This window comes from Phaseolus vulgaris, chromosome 9 (assembly GCF_000499845.2).
Source record: "Phaseolus vulgaris cultivar G19833 chromosome 9, P. vulgaris v2.0, whole genome shotgun sequence".
NCBI lineage: Eukaryota > Viridiplantae > Streptophyta > Magnoliopsida > Fabales > Fabaceae > Phaseolus > Phaseolus vulgaris.
The window spans coordinates 18,084,122-18,102,057 of NC_023751.2; the positions used below are offsets into that span (position 1 = coordinate 18,084,122).

Genomic DNA, 17,936 nt, shown 5'->3' on the forward strand with positions numbered 1-17,936 from the left:
ATTAAATAAATGAATATATTTAATATTTGATTTGAATGGAAATTAAAAAATAATATATTTTGAGGTACTAGGTAAAATATAAAATTTGAAAAATCTAATCATCATGCATAGGGCAAAAGCTCCTAAAAGAGAATTTATTTGGTAGGTGAAAGGCCAATCCCTGAACATATAATCAAGTACTAAGGGAGTCTTTCCTTCCTTAAAATATTGCCCAAAAAATCATGCTTAAAGAATTCAAGTTCCTTCCTTTCAATCAATCTAAAACATGTTGGTAAAGTAGAATGAATAAAATAGAGTGAAGACAACCCAAAGACAGGCTAAATCAATGAAGTTGTGGTTTAATTTCTCTATATTTTTTATATTCCCTTGAGATTCAGATCACCCCGGAAGCTCCTCTTCCCATATTCTGTTAGATAATTGATAAGAATATAACAGCGGTGTGCGAGTGTGACATTACATATTGCATCAACTGCATATAGTATTACATAAATCTACTAATCAAGTGATTTCATTTGGAAAGAAGAAACGGAACCGATACTCGTAAGGTGCTCTATAATTCAATGGAGTAAAAAAAAAAGAGCAATAGTAGTAGGTATACATAAAGTAGCACCTAAGGGCTAACACAGGAATGCAACAATTACAGACAAGTTAATGAAAGGAAAGATGTGCTAATTCTTTGGGATGTTCTCGCCCACAATCTTGGCTGGAGTTATCCGTAGAAGATTTCCAGGCTTACCAGGGAGAGCACCTTTGATCATTACCACGTTAAGATCTTTATCAATTTTGACAATCTTAAGCTTTCTTATCTTCCTCTTGGTTCCTCCCATCCTTCCGGGCATCTTCTTTCCCTTGTACACACGACCGGGTGTGGTTCCAGCACCAATTGATCCCAGTTGTCTATGACTCTTCGAACCATGGCTCATTGGACCCCTTTTGAAGTGGTGACGCTTGATTCCACCTGTCAAATGTTTCAATGTTCATATGAGCAAGAGGGAATTCAAGTTCAATATACAAAAGGGATAAAAAAGAGAGCTTCTTAACCCCTAATAACAGAAGTCATTCAATTACATAATTTTTCCGGTATGAAACTTATAGTATATGTATTCAGTAAGATGAAGTAAATTGGCAAGAATTTGAATTGGAAAAATTCATAAGGACGCCCTAAACAGTTGAAAAAGGCAGAGATGAAAGTAGTTGAAGAGAGATGACCTTGGAAACCCTTGCCAATGGTGGTGCCAGAGACATCAACAAGATCACCCTCCTTGAAAAGTTCATCGAAAATGAGGCGTTGGTTAAGGTCGAATTGATCAACGGTTTGAAGACGGAACTCCTGAAGATGACGCATGGGAATGGCACCAACCTTCTCGAGATGACCCATTTCGGGTTTGGTCAATTTGCGGTCTCTGATCCTTCGGTAACCAACCTGGACGGCGCTGTAGCCATCGGTAGCCTCAGTTTTGATCTGTGTGACAATGTTCCCTTCTTTGAAGCCAACGACAGTGACAGGAACGACCACACCGTCGGGTTGGAAGAAGCTCATCATACCCAATTTGGTGGCCATGACTCCGATACCTGCCTCCATACTCATTACCACCACACCTTTCCCTTTTGCTCTTCTTCTCACTTGCAGTGGCTGAGCCGTTAAAGAAGACGGCAGCCGAGAAATTGAGAGGGAGGAATGAGTAGAACCATATATCGGCGACGGAATGGACAAGATTGACATGCCTGCTCTGCTTCCTTATCTGACTGAGCGTCACAGATTCACAGTTAGAGAACCACACTGGAATTAAGCTCAAACTCTTATCCTCTCCCTCTCTCTCTCTCGATAGACCCGTTCCATTTAGTACTCAAGCCCGGCCCATGTGAATTTTTTATTCAAAAACATATCTAGGCAATTGCTTCCTGCACCCGATCAATTGTGATTGGCACCCGACACATTTTTTAAGATCCAAAAATGCCCTTGTCTTCTTCATTTATGAAAACATTGAATGGTGAGGAAGAAGTTCATGAATGTGTGAAGCTTTGGTTTGAGCTGCAAAAGAGAAGGTTGTGCTTCGTTCATTGTTGCTAAGTTGAGTGTAAGCTTCGTTTGGCAAGTTAATGAGGTAAGTAATCCATTTTCGTTCGTCTTTGGTTATTTTCTCGAGCTCAGCTGGTCCCGGATATCGGAATCCGAAATTCAAATTTTCTGCCTACGGATATTAATATCCGGAAGTCAAAATTTTGTATACGGATAATAATATCCGGAACTAGGATTTGCCTACGGACGCTGATATCCGTAGTTCATATTTGCCTTACGAATGAAAATATCCGGAACTAGTATTTGCCTTACGGATGCAAATATCCGTTGTTCATAATATTGTCTTACGGATGTAAATATCCGTAGTTCAAAATATTGCCTTACGGATATATATATCCAGAAGTTAACTGTTGATATTTTTTTGGTTATGGATTAATTTATCCGGAAGTGAAGTGTTCATTTTTTTCAGCAACCGAATGGATACAACAGAGTCATACATGGGAGTTTTAGGGGAGATTGATGTGTGGGATGGATTAGATGATGTTGATCTGGAGCAGTCAACAAGTTATAACGCATTAGATAATGAACACAGGGCACATGAATGTAGTGAGGCATTTTCTACAAATGAGGTATGGTCAATGTTGGGTTGTGAATGTTTTTTATATGAATTATTTTTAAATTTGGCATGATGATCAAGATGTTCTTTTAAATTTTTAAGAATGTTATTGTAGGTATTTCGTGATCGAGATGAGCTGTTAGATTGGGCGAGAAGTGTTGGCTATAGTTATGGGTTTGTCATTGTTATATTAAGGTCAGATACATGGACGGGCCAACGAGGAAGGATGACCTATGTATTGTTAGGTTGTGAGAGAGGAGGTAAATACAGACGGTATAAAAAAGAAGTAGATGTCAGTCAAACTGGAAGTAGGAAGTGTGAGTGTCCTTTCAGATTGCGAGGCAAACCAGTCAAAGGTGGTCAAGGGTGGAAGGTTGAATTAATTTGTGGTTCTCACAATCATGACTTGGCAGAGACAATGGTGGGTCATCCCTATGCTGGAAGGTTAAGTATAGAGGAAAAGGTTATGGTTGAGGATATGAGTAAAACTGCGGTGAAGCCAAGAAATATTTTACTAACCATGAAAGAGAGAAATGAGAAGAATGTGACAACGATTAAGCAGGTTTATAATGCAATCACTGTTCACCGAAGATCACAACGAGGTCACAGAACAGAAATGCAACAACTGATGTTGTTACTAGAGCGAGACAGGTACGTGCATTGGTGTAGGTGCGATGAGGTCTTTAATATTGTGCAAGATATATTTTGGACACACCCAGATTCAGTAAAATTGGTGAACTCATTTAACATTGTCATATTAATGGATAGTACGTACAAGACGAACAAGTATAGGATGTCGTTACTTGAGGTTGTTGGGATTACGTCTACAGGTTTGACTTTCTCCGTTGCATTTTGTTTACTAGCAGCAGAAAAGGAAAATAATTTTTTTTGGGCCCTTGACAGACTTAAAGGGTTGTTTTTAAGAGTTGATTCATGCCTTAGGGTGGTGGTATGTGATAGAGATGTTGCCTTAATGAATGCAATTAGAATGGTGTTTCCCGAAGCTTATAATTTGCTATGTCGGTTTCACATTGATAAAAATGTGAAAGCAAAATGTAAAATGTTGGTGCATCCAAGAGAGGCATGGGATCAAGTAATGGAAGTGTGGGGATCTGTTGTGGATTGTGATATTGTTGAGGCCTTTGAAGATCGTGTCAATGCTCTTCGAGTTGTCTGTTCTCCATGGCCTATATTTGTTGATTATGTGATGGATACATGGTTACGTCCACATAAAGAAAAATTTGTCAAGGCATGGATAGATAAGGTGATGCACTTAGGAAACACAACAAGTAACAGAGTTGAGGCGGCACACTGGAGCCTAAAGAGAGTTCTTCAGAATTCGATGGGGGATTTATGTTTCTGCTGGGATTCCATCAATAAGATGATTATTTTACAACATAATGCAATCAAAGATTCATTCCAAAAGAGTTTGCATGTGGTTGGACATCGGTTCAAGGTTACAGCTTACAAAAAATTGTTAGGTTTTGTGTCTAAATATGCTTTGAACCTTATTTCAGAAGAACTTGATAGGGTTAAATCAGTGGGGTTTGATAAAAGTAGGTGTGGATGTAGTCTTACATGTACTCATGGTCTTCCTTGTGCGTGTCAATTGGCTTCATTTGGTGTTGGTAGCATACCACTTAAATCAGTACATGTGATGTGGACTCGTTTAAGTTTTGAAGACATTGCTACTGAACAATCTTCATCTGAGTTGTCAATTGATAAAGAGTTTGAGGTCATCGCGAAGCGGTTTAAAGAGTTGGATGTTGCAGGTAAGGTTAACATCAAGAGTAAATTGCAGGATATTGCCTTTCCAGGGAAAACATCTATTTACGCACCAGATCATAAGGTGAAAACAAAAGGTGCTGTAAAGATGTCTCGTCCTACCAAATTCATGAGATCAACTAAGCGAATCCCTTCTTATTTTGAACATGTGGATTTCTTACACTCACAACATGATAGTTGTGCAAGCAAAAAATCTAATGAAGAAAGCTTACCAGAAATTGTACCAGCAAAATGTATTCCTTTCCTTGATCAGTTCCCTGTAGGGTATCATCCATATATTGTTGATGTTGTTGACGTTAGGGCTGATGGCCATTGTGGCTACCGTGCTGTTGCTGCCCAATTGGGAATGGGAGAGGAGTCATGGGCTGTTGTTCGAATGAATTTGTTAAAAGAACTAAGTGAATGGAGACAAGAATATGTTCAACTCTTTGGTGATGATAGATATGAATACTTGAAGAAGTCACTTCTAGTGGAACACATGTCTATGGTACCAACCACTAAAACCATTTCATTTTTACATTGCATTTCTTTATTTAACTTTGTTTGTCAATTGTACTTGCAGGCAGGAACAAATAAGTGGATGACAATTCCAGACATGGGATATGTTATTGCAAATCGGTATAATGTCATTCTTGTTTCTTTGTCCATGTTACAATCATTGAGTATTTTTCCTTTAAGAACCCAAGCACCAAGTAACTTCCGTCAACACCGAATCATTGCAATTGGACATGTCCACGGAAATCATTTTGTCCAGGTATAAACTAAACCAATCAAGATTGATGTGCTAAATCAAGATTTGTGTACCTTATATTTATTACCTTTATAGGTCAAGCTCAAAGATGGTTGTCCAATTCCACCTACGGATATATTGTGGGCATCACATCGTTATCCGACGGCCCAAACTTGGTCAACATACTACACTAGCCGGATACAAGTTTATACCCAACTAATGTCCATTAGACGATATTTGTAATTATAACATTTGTAATAGCATAATTTAGATTTATGGATGTTTAGTACATTTGCAGTTGTCCTACACACAATGTTGAATTCACTGAAGTTTGTGAATACGGATAAAAATATTTGTCTACGGATAAAAATATTCGTAAGTCACACTTTTGCCTATGGATAAAAATAACCGGAAGAGTCTGCTATGCCTACGGATAAACATATCCGTAAGTCACACTTTTGCCTACGGATAAAAAAATCCGGAAGTCACTGTTATGCCTACGGATAAAAAAATCCGGAAGTCACAGTTATGCCTACGGATAAAAATATCCGTAAGTCATACTTTTGCCTACGGATAAATATATGCGTAAGCCAGTGATTTCTGTACTAATGATCATATTGAAACATATAAGGATCATATTGAAACATATAAAATAAAAGTAACGTGAAGCAAGAACCGATGAGGATCATATTGAAACATATAATTAAGGTTCAGATACATTGTCATGGATCAAAATATTACATAAAAAGAAATCGTAATACATCTGACATATTGAGAAATCCTAATCAATCATTCCTACGTGCATGTCTCCTGACATAAACAGCTCTTTCATCAGTCGCTCCTCGTGCTAACGTAATGGCTGCTTGTATGCCTTCCCAAACAGGGCTGCCCTCCACGACATCGCCATGATCAAGTAATGGCTGCAATGTCTCTGTAATTCTACGACAAATACCCTACAAGCATGAATGACATACTATTAGAAAAAAACAATAGAAATTAATATCTTAACAAGGTTAGAAGCATACCAGAGCAGGATGTGACTCCTCATGATGACTTGGCACTGCTTCGTGATGACGTGCATCTGAAGGTACCGGTACAGGACGGTCATCCTCATCTGTATTAATCACATATGGATGTGATACAGATCTAAACCAACCCATGTACTCTTGAACGCAAGCGTCAGGATGACGTGCTATGGCATAGTCATGTATGACATAATCATTGAAATGTAACCATCGACGGTCCATTTCATTTGTATCCGGATGACCATGTCCAATTACAGATGGGTTGCGAGGGATGATCTGTGTATAGCCATACTGATGCAGAACACGTTCTGACATGTGCAGCTGTGTCCAATTTCCAAGCCTCAAATAACCACAGAATAAGGAAATCCACTCGAATGGACGTTCTTCCCTGTGCTCGTTATATGGACAAAACCGAATGGAAGCTGGTGTCAATGTATCCAACTGTGATCGTACAACAACAATTAAAGTACCTTTTCCAGCATCATACAGCCTGCACCGAGGTTGATCTTCATAATACAATGCTTGCATACGTCTCATCCCTATAGACGGGAAATGCTCATAAATCCACCCCTACAACAATGTTGCATAACCAGCTAGTTGCTTTGTGTTTGCATAACTACAATCTCCTAGCTGTTCATACATGTGAGTTAGGGCAGCTGCTGCCCAAGAATATCCCCCGGTAAGCCTCAAATCAACAAAAAATCCAAGATAAAACACACTTACTGATGTAGCACTCTTGTCCGCAAAAATAGTGCAACCGACAAGGTGAAGTAAGTATGCTCTGGCAGCCACAGTCCACTGCCTCCTTGAGCATGCATCTTGATACACTTCTCTTAACCAGCTAAGGCGCACATGAGCTCCCCGACAGTGTCTTGTTTCTTCAGATGCAAGTGCATGGTCAACACGGAGGGCTTCTACCAATAAATCAGTCGCCGAATCAGAATCTAAGGTTTCCTGTGTGTAAAACTGACCGACAATGGGTAAATGTAACAAATTTGACACATCATCAAGAGTGATGGTCATCTCCCTAACCGGTAAATGAAAACTGTTTGTCTCTGCATGCCACCTCTCTACAAAAGCACACAGCAGTCCTCGGTCTAGACTCTCATAACTAGCATGAAGCAGACCACCTAAGCCAGACAATTCTACAGCAGCTTCTATGCGCTCATGAGGTGCTCCTAACTTATTTATCTTCCTCCCATGTGAAACGACCTTCAGCTCACCACGATCCTACAATAATCAACATATATCATCAATAATCAGGAATACATAACAAATACAAAAATTTATTTTTCATTACTTACCAAACCATTCCACAACTGTTTGGCTACATGATGTTCATAATTAACAAGTAAGGACTTATCCAATGGCCCTCCTGGATAGCCTTCATCATCAACTTCAACTTCTTCTTGTTCAATATAATCTTCAAACTCTTCATTTGGAATTGAAGTACTAGACCCACCCCGTTTTCTTCTAATCGATGCAGTTGGACGCACACGATCCAAATTAGAACTTCCTCCACCTCTAGTCCGCACCATCTTACATTTCATAAAAGTAACATTCAATCCAACATATATAACAAAATTATAACACATATAGTTTAAAACACTTGTGAAAAATTTCACACTAATACGGATATTAATATCCGCAGACCAATAACAACAATCCGGATAAAAATATCCGCAAATCAAACGTAGCTTATGGATTAAAATATCCGGAACCCACTTTTGAATTACGAACAAAAAAATCCGGAACCAATTCTTGCACTACGGATAAAAATATCCATAAGCCATTATTCAAGTCCGGATGAAAAAATCCGGATGCCAATATTCTTGTGCGGATAAATTTATCCAGAACCAAATGGTGGTCTACGGATAGAATTATCCGGAAGCAAATGGTGATCTGCGGATAAAATTATCCAGAATGTACTACTCTACGAAGAAAAAACCATGAACGGTACCTCAACTTCTTTGACGATGAAGCACTCACGACGAAGCAAACCAACTCTGCTCACGGTGGCTCACGGTGTCTCCCTGCAACTTCACGGTGGCTGCTGCTGCTTCACGGTGGCTGCTGCTGCTTCACGGTGAAGAAGAAGAAGAAGAAGAAGAAGAAGAACCCTATTGTTGGGTGGAGGCATTGGGTGCAGATCATAATTTAAGTGTTTTTAATTTCATTAAGGATAATATGGTCTTTTCACAAATCTGATTGGGTGCCAGTCACAAAACATTGGGTGCAGGGAGAATGTGCCCTATATCTATCACTTCAATTTTTTATTCCGGAACAGTCAACTTTTTATTTTACTTTTCAAATAAAATCTACTCAAGATGGATTGAATTCAATACGCATTTTTCTTTTCACTTTTTGGTAAATTAATTTAACATTTTCTAAGTATTGCTGTAAAAAAATATTCTAAGTAAGAATAATAAATAAATTACAAATTTAATTTAATTAACTGTTATATATTTTTATTTAGGGTAATTATAAAAATGTTATTGCATGGAATTTAATATGTATCCTTCACAAAACAATTATCTAGAGATAAAAATTATGTGACATTTTAATTAATAAATAATTTTAAAAAAGACAATTTAAATAAACTCAAGTCAATTCAATTAAAATCGACGGGGACCTAAAAAATCAGTTTTGCATGAGGAAGACTGTTATCCACCATCATGTTATTTAAATCAGTCTGGTAAGAGTAAAGTTCTAGCTATTTTTTTTATCAAGTCTTTATGACTTTAACATTAAATATTACAACTTGTATCCCTTACAAATACTACTACGCAAAAATGACAACAAGATTTTCAATCTAGTAAAAAATCTGTTTTTATTAAAGACAAGAATTTTTGGAGTAGGTTATAGGAGGACAAAAATGTCTGCTCTGTATGCTCCAAGTCATTGGTGCAGTAAATAATTGGTGTGATTCTAATAGTATCAAAGAAAAAGACCAGCAAAACTGAAACCATTCCTATTTCATGTTCTGCCCTCAGCTGTGACTGTGCTAACAAGCCTTGCCCTAAAAGTTATCGAATGAATACATAGATGTGCAAATTATATCACCATCATCATGCCGCTTGAAAGAGAAAAAGTGTAAGGAACTGTGTTCTTCTGCAGCTTTTAGTTCTCTGCAAATAAAAACCTAAAAGATGGCTGGTTGGTGGCTGCTAATAGACAAACTAAATTGTATACCACTCCAAATTAAAGTTCAGCAGTCATCAGAACGAAATTCCAACAACTTCCACAAACCGTTCATTCATCCTTAGATATCTGCAGGGTCGTTGATCTCCTGTAAAGAAGCAAAATGTGCCTATCAGGAAAACACCATAATATCCAATTATACTAATAATTATGGATTGAATTCTAGAGAATCATGCATAATCATCTTGCTGTGTCAGGATGCTGGAAGGCATCAGTCTCCACAAAATATGACCCGCCTCAATACTGCTTAGGCTTGCGAGTCAGTCAGGCTTATCCAACCAACGATGACAAAAGGTAAAAAAACGCTATGAATCCCCATTATACCAGTTCCAACAAAACTTCTTCCAACTAACATCCCACCTACAACCCCTCAAACCCCAACAGAATAGGGAAAATAAAACCCATGATCAGGTGAAATTTTGTAATAAAAAGACTCCCAAAAAGCCCATACCAAAGTTAGTATTATACCTTGTTCTCAATCGTCACCCCATCTGGAATTTCCAATTTCAAGCCAGGTTTTGCAGCAATAGTCACTTGCCCCTGAAAATCAGTGTTAATAATCAGATAAATACAAGAAAATCATAACAAATAAGTTTCTCATGCAGCAGTTCAGACAACAAATTATATGAATCGAAGTTCACTGAATTTGAATGCTTACAATAAGTTATAAAGAAATTTGTATTATACTATCACTTCACCTTATTTCAATTTTCTATACCATATCAAAAGCAAAAAATTTACCCAAGTTTCTAATAAGCAGAAACCTTAAGAGTCTAACAAGAAAAATTGTAAAAGAGAAAAGAACCCTCCAATTATTTTAATAAGATGACTTAACATGGTACTGTCCATTGTCTACTGATATCCAGAGATTTATCACTTTAAATTAAAAATAAAAAGTGATTTATCTCTTTTCCGGATTACCCAGAGATTTTCCATAGTTGATATAGGATAATGAGTGTTAGAAATACAAAACCAACTGTTGGCCTTCATCCAACAGTTTATGGGCCTTGACATTGCATAAGAGCCTCTACATCTTCAAGTCCAGTGCATTCTTGCATGAGCGGATGTGTTGATATTAACATATATTTCATAGCTTAATCTTTTAACAGAAATATGGTGTTTGACCACGAGACCAGAATTATCTTCTGATATTTCTGTTTTAACTTCACACATAATATACCCTCTACTATCTTCTGAAAACGCTAAATTATCTTCTTTTATTATCGGAGCCCCACTCTACCAGCCCCCACACTGCACACCATCTTCCAAAAAACCTCTGTTACGTTTGGGAGAGAGGCTATATGACTGCCTCAACTCTTATGGGAAGAGATTAATTCTTTAAATCTTTACACCACTATATGTGGGTTCTGCAAGTGAATGTCTTATTTCCGTCCTGGTCTCTCAACCCCATTTTACTTAGTGGTACGTAGGTAGGACCATATTAAGGACATGCTAGGGGCTTTATTGGGCCTCTTTGGACATATCCAGCAATCCATGTTCTAGTGACTTTAGAGCTTCACGTAAATCTTTAGTAGAGTTGAACACTTGCTATAAATTGGGTAGATTAAAATCAATTGGAATATGAAGGCTCCTATAACTTGTGACAAAAATCCCTCATATACAGAAAAGAACAAAATAGCAAGTATTCAACATGATACGATCAAGAGGAAGAGGAACATCAATTGTACCTTCAAAGTAATATCAGCTCCAAACCACACATCACCTCTCACCCTCAAACTATCCAGCTCAATGATACTTGGAATGGATTTGAAACGACTTTGGAAGTCACCAACCTGAGAATAAAACACATACATAAGGTAATAAATATGCAGAAGATAAGACAAGAGACAAGAAAAAACTAAAATTTCACCTTTTCAAATTCAGGTCCCAAGTCTATGATGGGATTTAACTGGTTAGTTCTGGCTGGATTGCGAGTTAAAACACCTTCTCTACAAGTGTATAGATCTGACTGCAAAAATACATAATTGGTGAAAGGGAGTCAGTCATGCATGAAAACAAAGTATGTTTTCAGTAACATTATTTGCATATATACATCGAAGTCAGTGTCACCTGAAGAAGAAATAGATCTGACGTTGCATCCAATGGAAGAAACCGAGACTCAGGCACAGAGACACCAATTACATTATCAAAGAACTGCCGAAGAAAATACATTAAAAACAGCAATCAGAAACTTCATATTTAGCAGGAAAAACCAGTCAATGTTTCTTCTTGCTTTCCCTCTCTCATTTCAAGAAGCCAGAGGCCATTGTCACACAACTTAATATTTAATTTGATCTAATTAAAGTATTTATAACACCGGTGGTGCTTAATACATGTAATCACAATATTATATGTAAGTCATGAAAATCCTATTAACAAGCAATTGAACTTGCATGGCTGGACCTTTAGAAGGCATATAATATGAACATGCAGTCCAAGATTGATAATGTGGACCAGGGTCCAAAAGCTGATGTGAGACATTAATGTATTTACTTGCAGATGGACCAAATGGAAGCTTAATAAATAGATTGTTTTGTCACTCTTAGCTGTTATGGAATTGGTTGGAAAAATTAGTGAGTGAAAGAAACATAACTACAAAATGACTGGAGGATAAGAAATCTTAGAAAAAGATAATTCAAAAAGATTAAAAAAATGAGACTAAGAAATTTCTTTTACCCAAATAAAAAAAATGAGTTGCTCAAACAAATTTTGGCTTCTTTCTTATCCATGATTGCTATATCAACGGGGAGATTTCTTTAATCAAATATAGGGGGAAATATTCTACCCTTTTAAGGAATGGCATTTCCATTAAAGCTTAGATAATAATTCATAACATCCCACAATATTTTAACTACATGTTCGTTCTAAAATCATACTATAACATACATCTGAATCATGATTGATATGTTTGGCTGTAAATAAATTGTTCAAAACTCAGGGTCTGCAATTAAGGCTGCCTCAAAGTTAGGTATGATCCTATTTTATGCATAAGCGAAAATAAAAAGTAGAGGCACGAGCACAAAAGCACTAGAGAAGCCATAAAGAACTATGCATGTACATGTATAGTTGATCTGGTTGCTGTATCCCGTAGAAAATTGATATTTTCTTGGTGGTAGTAACACATTCAATTCATTCTTACGTAAGTTATCAATAGAAAAATGACCTAACAACAGCTGGGAAATCATACCTTCAAAACTGAGGGCTTCTTCTGCTTTAGTTCATCAGCATCAACAAATCTCTTGATGGCTCTTAAGCTTACCCACCTATTGGAAGTACAACTCAAAGAATTTAGCACTTTTGGTAAATTTTAATACATTATTTAAGAAAAACAAGCATTTCACTCACATATTTGTTGTATCAATGAGTTTGAAATTGTTCTTCAACTTCAACACACCAATCAGGAAAAATAAACTAAATTAGAAAAGAAACAGAGTGTAGTAATATTCTCGTAAGCCTTGCCAGAAATTCACAATAAAACCTCAAACTATTACTTAAAATGAAAACAAAATTACAAATGCATGTAAAAGTTATGAAAATAAAATAAAATAGAAATTATAACTTACATTTTTATCTTGGTTTCGAGCAATCTCACGAAGCTGCACAGGTTACCAAATATATAATGTTTAGCCAAAGCTGTTCATGTTATATAAGTCATAGAACCACTTTAACAGGTTATTAGCAACCAAATTTCCCCCGTTACCTTATCAGCATTTAATAAGAGTTAATAGGTCTTGAGCACTTATCCTCAAGAGCTACTAATGCACGTCAAACTGTAATAATGTTTTTCCCTACGTTATCTCCAATGATAATGAAAATTTCAACTTCCAACAAACTCCACTTATTAGCAGGGCAGATGTTTTTGCCGTATATCTTAATATGCAATATATGCCCATATATAATGGCAGTGGCACATGGTAAAACTTGCACAAATATGCCAGTTGATCAAGTACTACCAATTCCAAGTCTGACAAATATTAGAGACTAAAGGGAATTAGAAGTAAAGCAAATGAAAGTATACCTTAACTTTCATTGCGGTTAAGAATAAGTTATGGTTTGGTGTCACCTGGAAAAAAGGAAAGAAAATGAAGCAGATAACTCATATTCCTTGAGAGAAGTGGTAGCACTTTATGTTGGATACAAATAATTCTGCTTACCTCCATGCAATATTCAATATCATTTATCATCAAATGATTTAGTATATCTACAAGACAGTCAAGGTTGATAAAAATAAAAAATATGTTAATCTCAAAGCTAGGTTAGGAAGTAACAAGTAATGGCTTCAAAAAATGCTGTCATCAATGATAAAAACCGTATGAAGGATACTAGTATCAACAATTGTTGCCACATTGTCTGACTTCAACACTAGGATATACTCTTTACCCTGGAAAATAATATGAATAATTTAGTAAAAACTGCACACAAAATTATGCACATCCCCTCCCCACACATGAAAATATATGAAATATTTAATTATAGCCTTGTATTGTTACAGTTGTAAAATTCAGCTTTAAGTCTCATACAGATCTAGATAGATTTTAACGTAACAGGACAACAGTTTAGGTAGAAGGAGTGCTCAACCGCATAAAAAGTTCATACCTGTGACAATAATGAATCAAGGGTTCCACCAGTCATGAGTGAATGCAACACATCAACATCATCCAATGGATGCCTTTGCATGTAGAATTAACAAGTTAGTTTAAAATGATGAAGTATTTATCATGAAAGCCAATTTGCAAGAAATGGACTACACAATTCAATAGGTTGAAATATATATTCTGTCTGTTTTTTATTTACTGGTAATTATATGTTGACCACACAGAAAATTTTGTACCTTAGTTGCTGATAAATTATTTGACATCTCTTAATTTACAGCTACTAAATATTTACTGTTAACTTTTTACAACGGTAAAGTATAAAACTATTGGTATTTCAAAGTAACATGATACTTAGACATTATCGTTTCTAGGTTTTCCTGTAGAAAACCTAGAAGCTAAAAGAGAGAGAATTTCGGACAACTTTGTTTTTCATATTCTGATCTCACAAGATTTGAGATCAGTTTATATACTTACAGAGAAGAGTACAAGAGAGTCTAACTAACTTGCTGAAGTGGCAGAAGCCAAACAGCTTACAAAACATGAACTAACTATGCCGAAGTGGCAGAACCCAAACAGCATTAACTAATTCTGATGTGACAGAAAACCAATCAGCTTACAAAGTAAATGAGAAGTACTTTATTAAGTCCAATAGCTTATTTGCAATCCAATAAACAATAACTATTTGTCATCTTTAAAGTTTTATTCTAGGAAATCCATGTTTTGGGAGTGTAGGAAATCCCATATTGACTAAAAAGATTGTCAAATTATAGTATATAAGTGGATGCAAATCTTCCTTTACAAGTCAGTTTTGTAGAATTGAATTAAGCTTAAAATATGTTTCCTAAGTTAGTGTAGGGTTTTCCTAGATCCATTAAAAATGGTCACTCGTCATGTCATCAGCATACCATTAAAAGTTTTGAACTGATGAATGTGAATATATCATGGAATAATAAAGAAATTTGAATATACATTTTTTTTCATGCACTGACTTTACATGCCAGTATGACTGATAAGAACCTAGGGAGGAGGGAGAGAACTACACCACCAAAAGTTATTTGTTGTTGGAGAGTACAAGACCTTATAAGTTATAGACCACACATTAGAATCCCATACTTTTATGTGGGACTCAAGTCCCATACCTTGCAACTGGATCCAAACAGTGACCTAGGTCACAGGTTGAAATCCGAGAAAAAACCTCTCAGCCTGCAGTGGAAAGGCTGCATATATCTACTCTCCCTAAACCCCACTAAGTGAGAGTTTTGTGCCCCAAGTCACCCTTTATTTTATTATATTTTCATGTCAAACCAAATTGAAATGTCAATTAAAACACTTTATGTAGAACTATAGCCAATTCATAGCTTATCAGTATTTCTAGATCAATTGCGCAGTATAAAAACAATTATGGATGCAACCTTGCCTGCCTCACAATAATACAAAAAGTTATTGAGTTAAACAGAAATAGTTAATCCAATGACTCTATGCATTGTTTCCACACACCTAAATTACTTCTATAACGTCTAGCATACATCAGGGGTAACACAAATAAAAGTATTTTAAAATGTCCATAACATAATAACAAAACCATCAATCAGAGCAAAATCAAGATGTATTACTCAATAAACATGCAAATAAAAAGCAAGTTTAGGATTGAATTTAATAGAGAGATATTTGTTTGAAGGATGACATACACTTCCGCCTCACTGGAATCTTCCTTCGATAATTTCAATTCTCCACCTTCACCCTACGAAATATATACTATAATGTATTGATCATGAGAACTCACAAATCAATATCATTTCATCTGAAATGAAACAAACGCAAACCTGCTTCAATGTCTGCACTTGAACACTTGATTTTGAATACTTCTCCAAAACCTAAGGAAGATGAAGCTGAAGATTACAACATAAGCTGAGGTCAACAATTACATAATTGATATGGCATTTCACCTTTAGAGAACTATCATGAATGTCATTTTTGTTGAAAAGAAGCAACGGAACCCTGCATCCATACTTGGAGTTGAGCATCTAAGAACCAAAGAAAACCAGTCAATGGCAACCATATAGTAGGGGAACACAAGTTCTGAAGATACTGGGTAAGGTATGTGCACAATCTGGATCATTCATAAAAAAAACAAGGAAATACACCAATGATTTGCATAGGAGTACAGTAATGTAAGAAAATATGATTATCATGAACTCATACATTATGTATAAATGTCTCACCTCAATCTGGTTAATGATCAAGTCCAGAAATGTCTGTCCATCACTAATATTAATTGCAGATCTACATGAGAGTCAAAACATTATGTCAGTGTAAATTAAATAATTCATGAAGTGTAAAGTTTAGAATAACACATGGATGGGGAGTACAAGTGCAAAAAAATAAAATTACTCTAAACACTGGATGCGCATAAATAGACAGACATGCCTTACTTATGCATACCTAAACAAACAAAAATAAGTAAAAAGTACTAAATTTTTTCATAATATTTTGATTATTACAAGTAGAAGAGAACAAAAAGGGGTAGAATTTAGAAAACAGCAACAACACAAACAGGAGGGGAAATGCATATAGAACAAATATGGAGTAAAAAAGTGTGAACCCCCTCCAAAACAAAAGGTCCAATTCAGACTTGACAAAGAGATGTCTGCCTTCAACTAGGAAATTATATATAGAAACATATTGCTCAAATTAAACAAGCCTTTTTTATGTAAAACATACATTAAATAAAGGAGGCTACATCAAATCCAAATTAGATGGAGATTAAAGCGAGGTGTTGGGTAAGTGGCTTACTTGGGACCCTCAAAGCCCATATTTCCTCCTTGGGCACCATTAAACTTCAAAACAACAAGTTTGTCCAAAAGCTTCTTAGTTTCCTCTGTATCTGCTTTGAATGTGAAAATTGCTCAGGTAAACTTTGTAAAAAGCGATAGGAAGAGAAAAAAAAAGAAAGCAATTAAGTTCGTTTTGCAACTACTGTTTAGTTTACCTTCGGATGAAGGAGCTAAACTAGAATAGGGAACTACGGTTATGCCGACCTTATCCAAATCGCTCTTGCCCTTGCGCGGAGCTTCATCTCTTTAATTCATTGGAGAAGAATTGAGTAAATACAGCAGAGAAAATGAAATGGGAAAGAGAATGAGATAAGGCGTGATACCGAAAATCAATGTTGAGATTAGCGGCAGCAGCAGACTTGCTCTTCTCATGAAGCAGTGTTTTGGTAATCAAATTACAGAACAGATAAACGAATTGAACAGAATCGTTGGCGGGAACAGGATAAGCAATGCGGCTGTAGACATCGAGGGGCATGGCGGAGTCGACCAATGCAACAACGGGAATTTGAAGCTTGAAAGCCTCGTTGATGACGGAAGACTTGCGGTCGGTGTCGACAATGACGATGCAATCGGGGGGCTGGGTGGGGCCGAAGACGAGTTTCTTGTTGCGGGAGCGGAACTTCTTGGGGCTGTAACTGTTGGTGAGGAAGCCGCCGGTGCGCCAGAGGGAGCTGGTGGAGATGGAGTAGGAGCCAACCTTCTTGGTCATGAGGTTGAAGATGTCGTCGAAGAGAGGGTTGGTGTTGATGAACATGAAGCGGGCGTTGTGGCGGGCGAGGGAGGCGACGAAATTGAATGCGCTGCGCATGCAAATGAGGGTTTTGTCGGAGTCGATGATGGCCATCTTGTTGCGGAAGCCATAGGTGTAGCCCTTGAAATGGTGAGCAGCAACTCGTCGACCCACTTGCGCATTCGTGCTCAGCAGCTTCTGTATCACTATCGAATGAATCGTCATGATCTTCCTCCTTCGATTCTCTCCCTCACTCCACTAGGGTTTTTCGATTTCTCTTTCCTTTCTTACTACTATAAGACCATTCTGTTCTTAAATTTGGTATTCCAATATTTGAAATTTGGACATTCCACTCACAGGTTTATTATCTCATCGTACTCTTATTAACACACAGATAGTT

General features: G+C 36.7%; 5 protein-coding genes across 6 annotated transcripts; 1 reads left to right on the forward strand and 4 right to left on the reverse strand.

The window, feature by feature from the left end:
- Positions 1 to 535: 535 nt before the first annotated feature.
- Positions 536 to 1,867, reverse strand: LOC137822861 (large ribosomal subunit protein uL3c). Its single transcript, XM_068627874.1, has 2 exons — positions 1,210 to 1,867; positions 536 to 958 (listed from the first exon to the last, which is right to left on the reverse strand). The coding sequence occupies exons 1-2, from the start codon at positions 1,721 to 1,723 to the stop codon at positions 669 to 671; spliced, it is 804 nt and encodes a 267-aa protein (XP_068483975.1). The 5' UTR covers positions 1,724 to 1,867; the 3' UTR covers positions 536 to 668.
- An 11-nt stretch (positions 1,868 to 1,878) lies between these two features.
- LOC137822858 (protein FAR1-RELATED SEQUENCE 6-like) lies at positions 1,879 to 5,642 on the forward strand. Of its 2 annotated transcripts, XM_068627872.1 has the most exons (4): positions 1,879 to 2,649; positions 2,752 to 4,908; positions 4,984 to 5,175; positions 5,248 to 5,642. In XM_068627872.1, the coding sequence occupies exons 1-4, from the start codon at positions 2,497 to 2,499 to the stop codon at positions 5,392 to 5,394; spliced, it is 2,649 nt and encodes an 882-aa protein (XP_068483973.1). In that variant the 5' UTR covers positions 1,879 to 2,496; the 3' UTR covers positions 5,395 to 5,642. The 2 variants fall into 2 exon arrangements, with proteins under 2 accessions (XP_068483973.1, XP_068483972.1); XM_068627871.1 differs by having other exon boundaries at positions 2,752 to 5,175.
- Positions 5,643 to 5,855: 213 nt separating this feature from the next.
- Positions 5,856 to 6,729, reverse strand: LOC137821338 (uncharacterized). Its single transcript, XM_068625886.1, has 2 exons — positions 6,177 to 6,729; positions 5,856 to 6,104 (listed from the first exon to the last, which is right to left on the reverse strand). The coding sequence occupies exons 1-2, from the start codon at positions 6,711 to 6,713 to the stop codon at positions 5,937 to 5,939; spliced, it is 705 nt and encodes a 234-aa protein (XP_068481987.1). The 5' UTR covers positions 6,714 to 6,729; the 3' UTR covers positions 5,856 to 5,936.
- A 17-nt stretch (positions 6,730 to 6,746) lies between these two features.
- On the reverse strand, positions 6,747 to 7,714 carry LOC137822276 (protein MAIN-LIKE 1-like). The gene is made up of 2 exons (XM_068627164.1): positions 7,481 to 7,714; positions 6,747 to 7,406 (listed from the first exon to the last, which is right to left on the reverse strand). Exons 1-2 carry the CDS (start codon positions 7,712 to 7,714, stop codon positions 6,747 to 6,749), a joined length of 894 nt encoding a protein of 297 aa, XP_068483265.1.
- A 1,266-nt stretch (positions 7,715 to 8,980) lies between these two features.
- Positions 8,981 to 17,928, reverse strand: LOC137820129 (UTP--glucose-1-phosphate uridylyltransferase-like). Its single transcript, XM_068623969.1, has 19 exons — positions 17,130 to 17,928; positions 16,962 to 17,050; positions 16,766 to 16,856; positions 16,195 to 16,255; positions 15,919 to 15,996; positions 15,796 to 15,846; positions 15,661 to 15,713; positions 13,974 to 14,046; positions 13,701 to 13,758; positions 13,532 to 13,578; positions 13,396 to 13,440; positions 12,941 to 12,973; positions 12,723 to 12,760; positions 12,565 to 12,640; positions 11,448 to 11,531; positions 11,248 to 11,346; positions 11,066 to 11,170; positions 9,846 to 9,917; positions 8,981 to 9,465 (listed from the first exon to the last, which is right to left on the reverse strand). Exons 1-19 carry the CDS (start codon positions 17,759 to 17,761, stop codon positions 9,439 to 9,441), a joined length of 1,812 nt encoding a protein of 603 aa, XP_068480070.1. The 5' UTR covers positions 17,762 to 17,928; the 3' UTR covers positions 8,981 to 9,438.
- Positions 17,929 to 17,936: the final 8 nt, after the last annotated feature.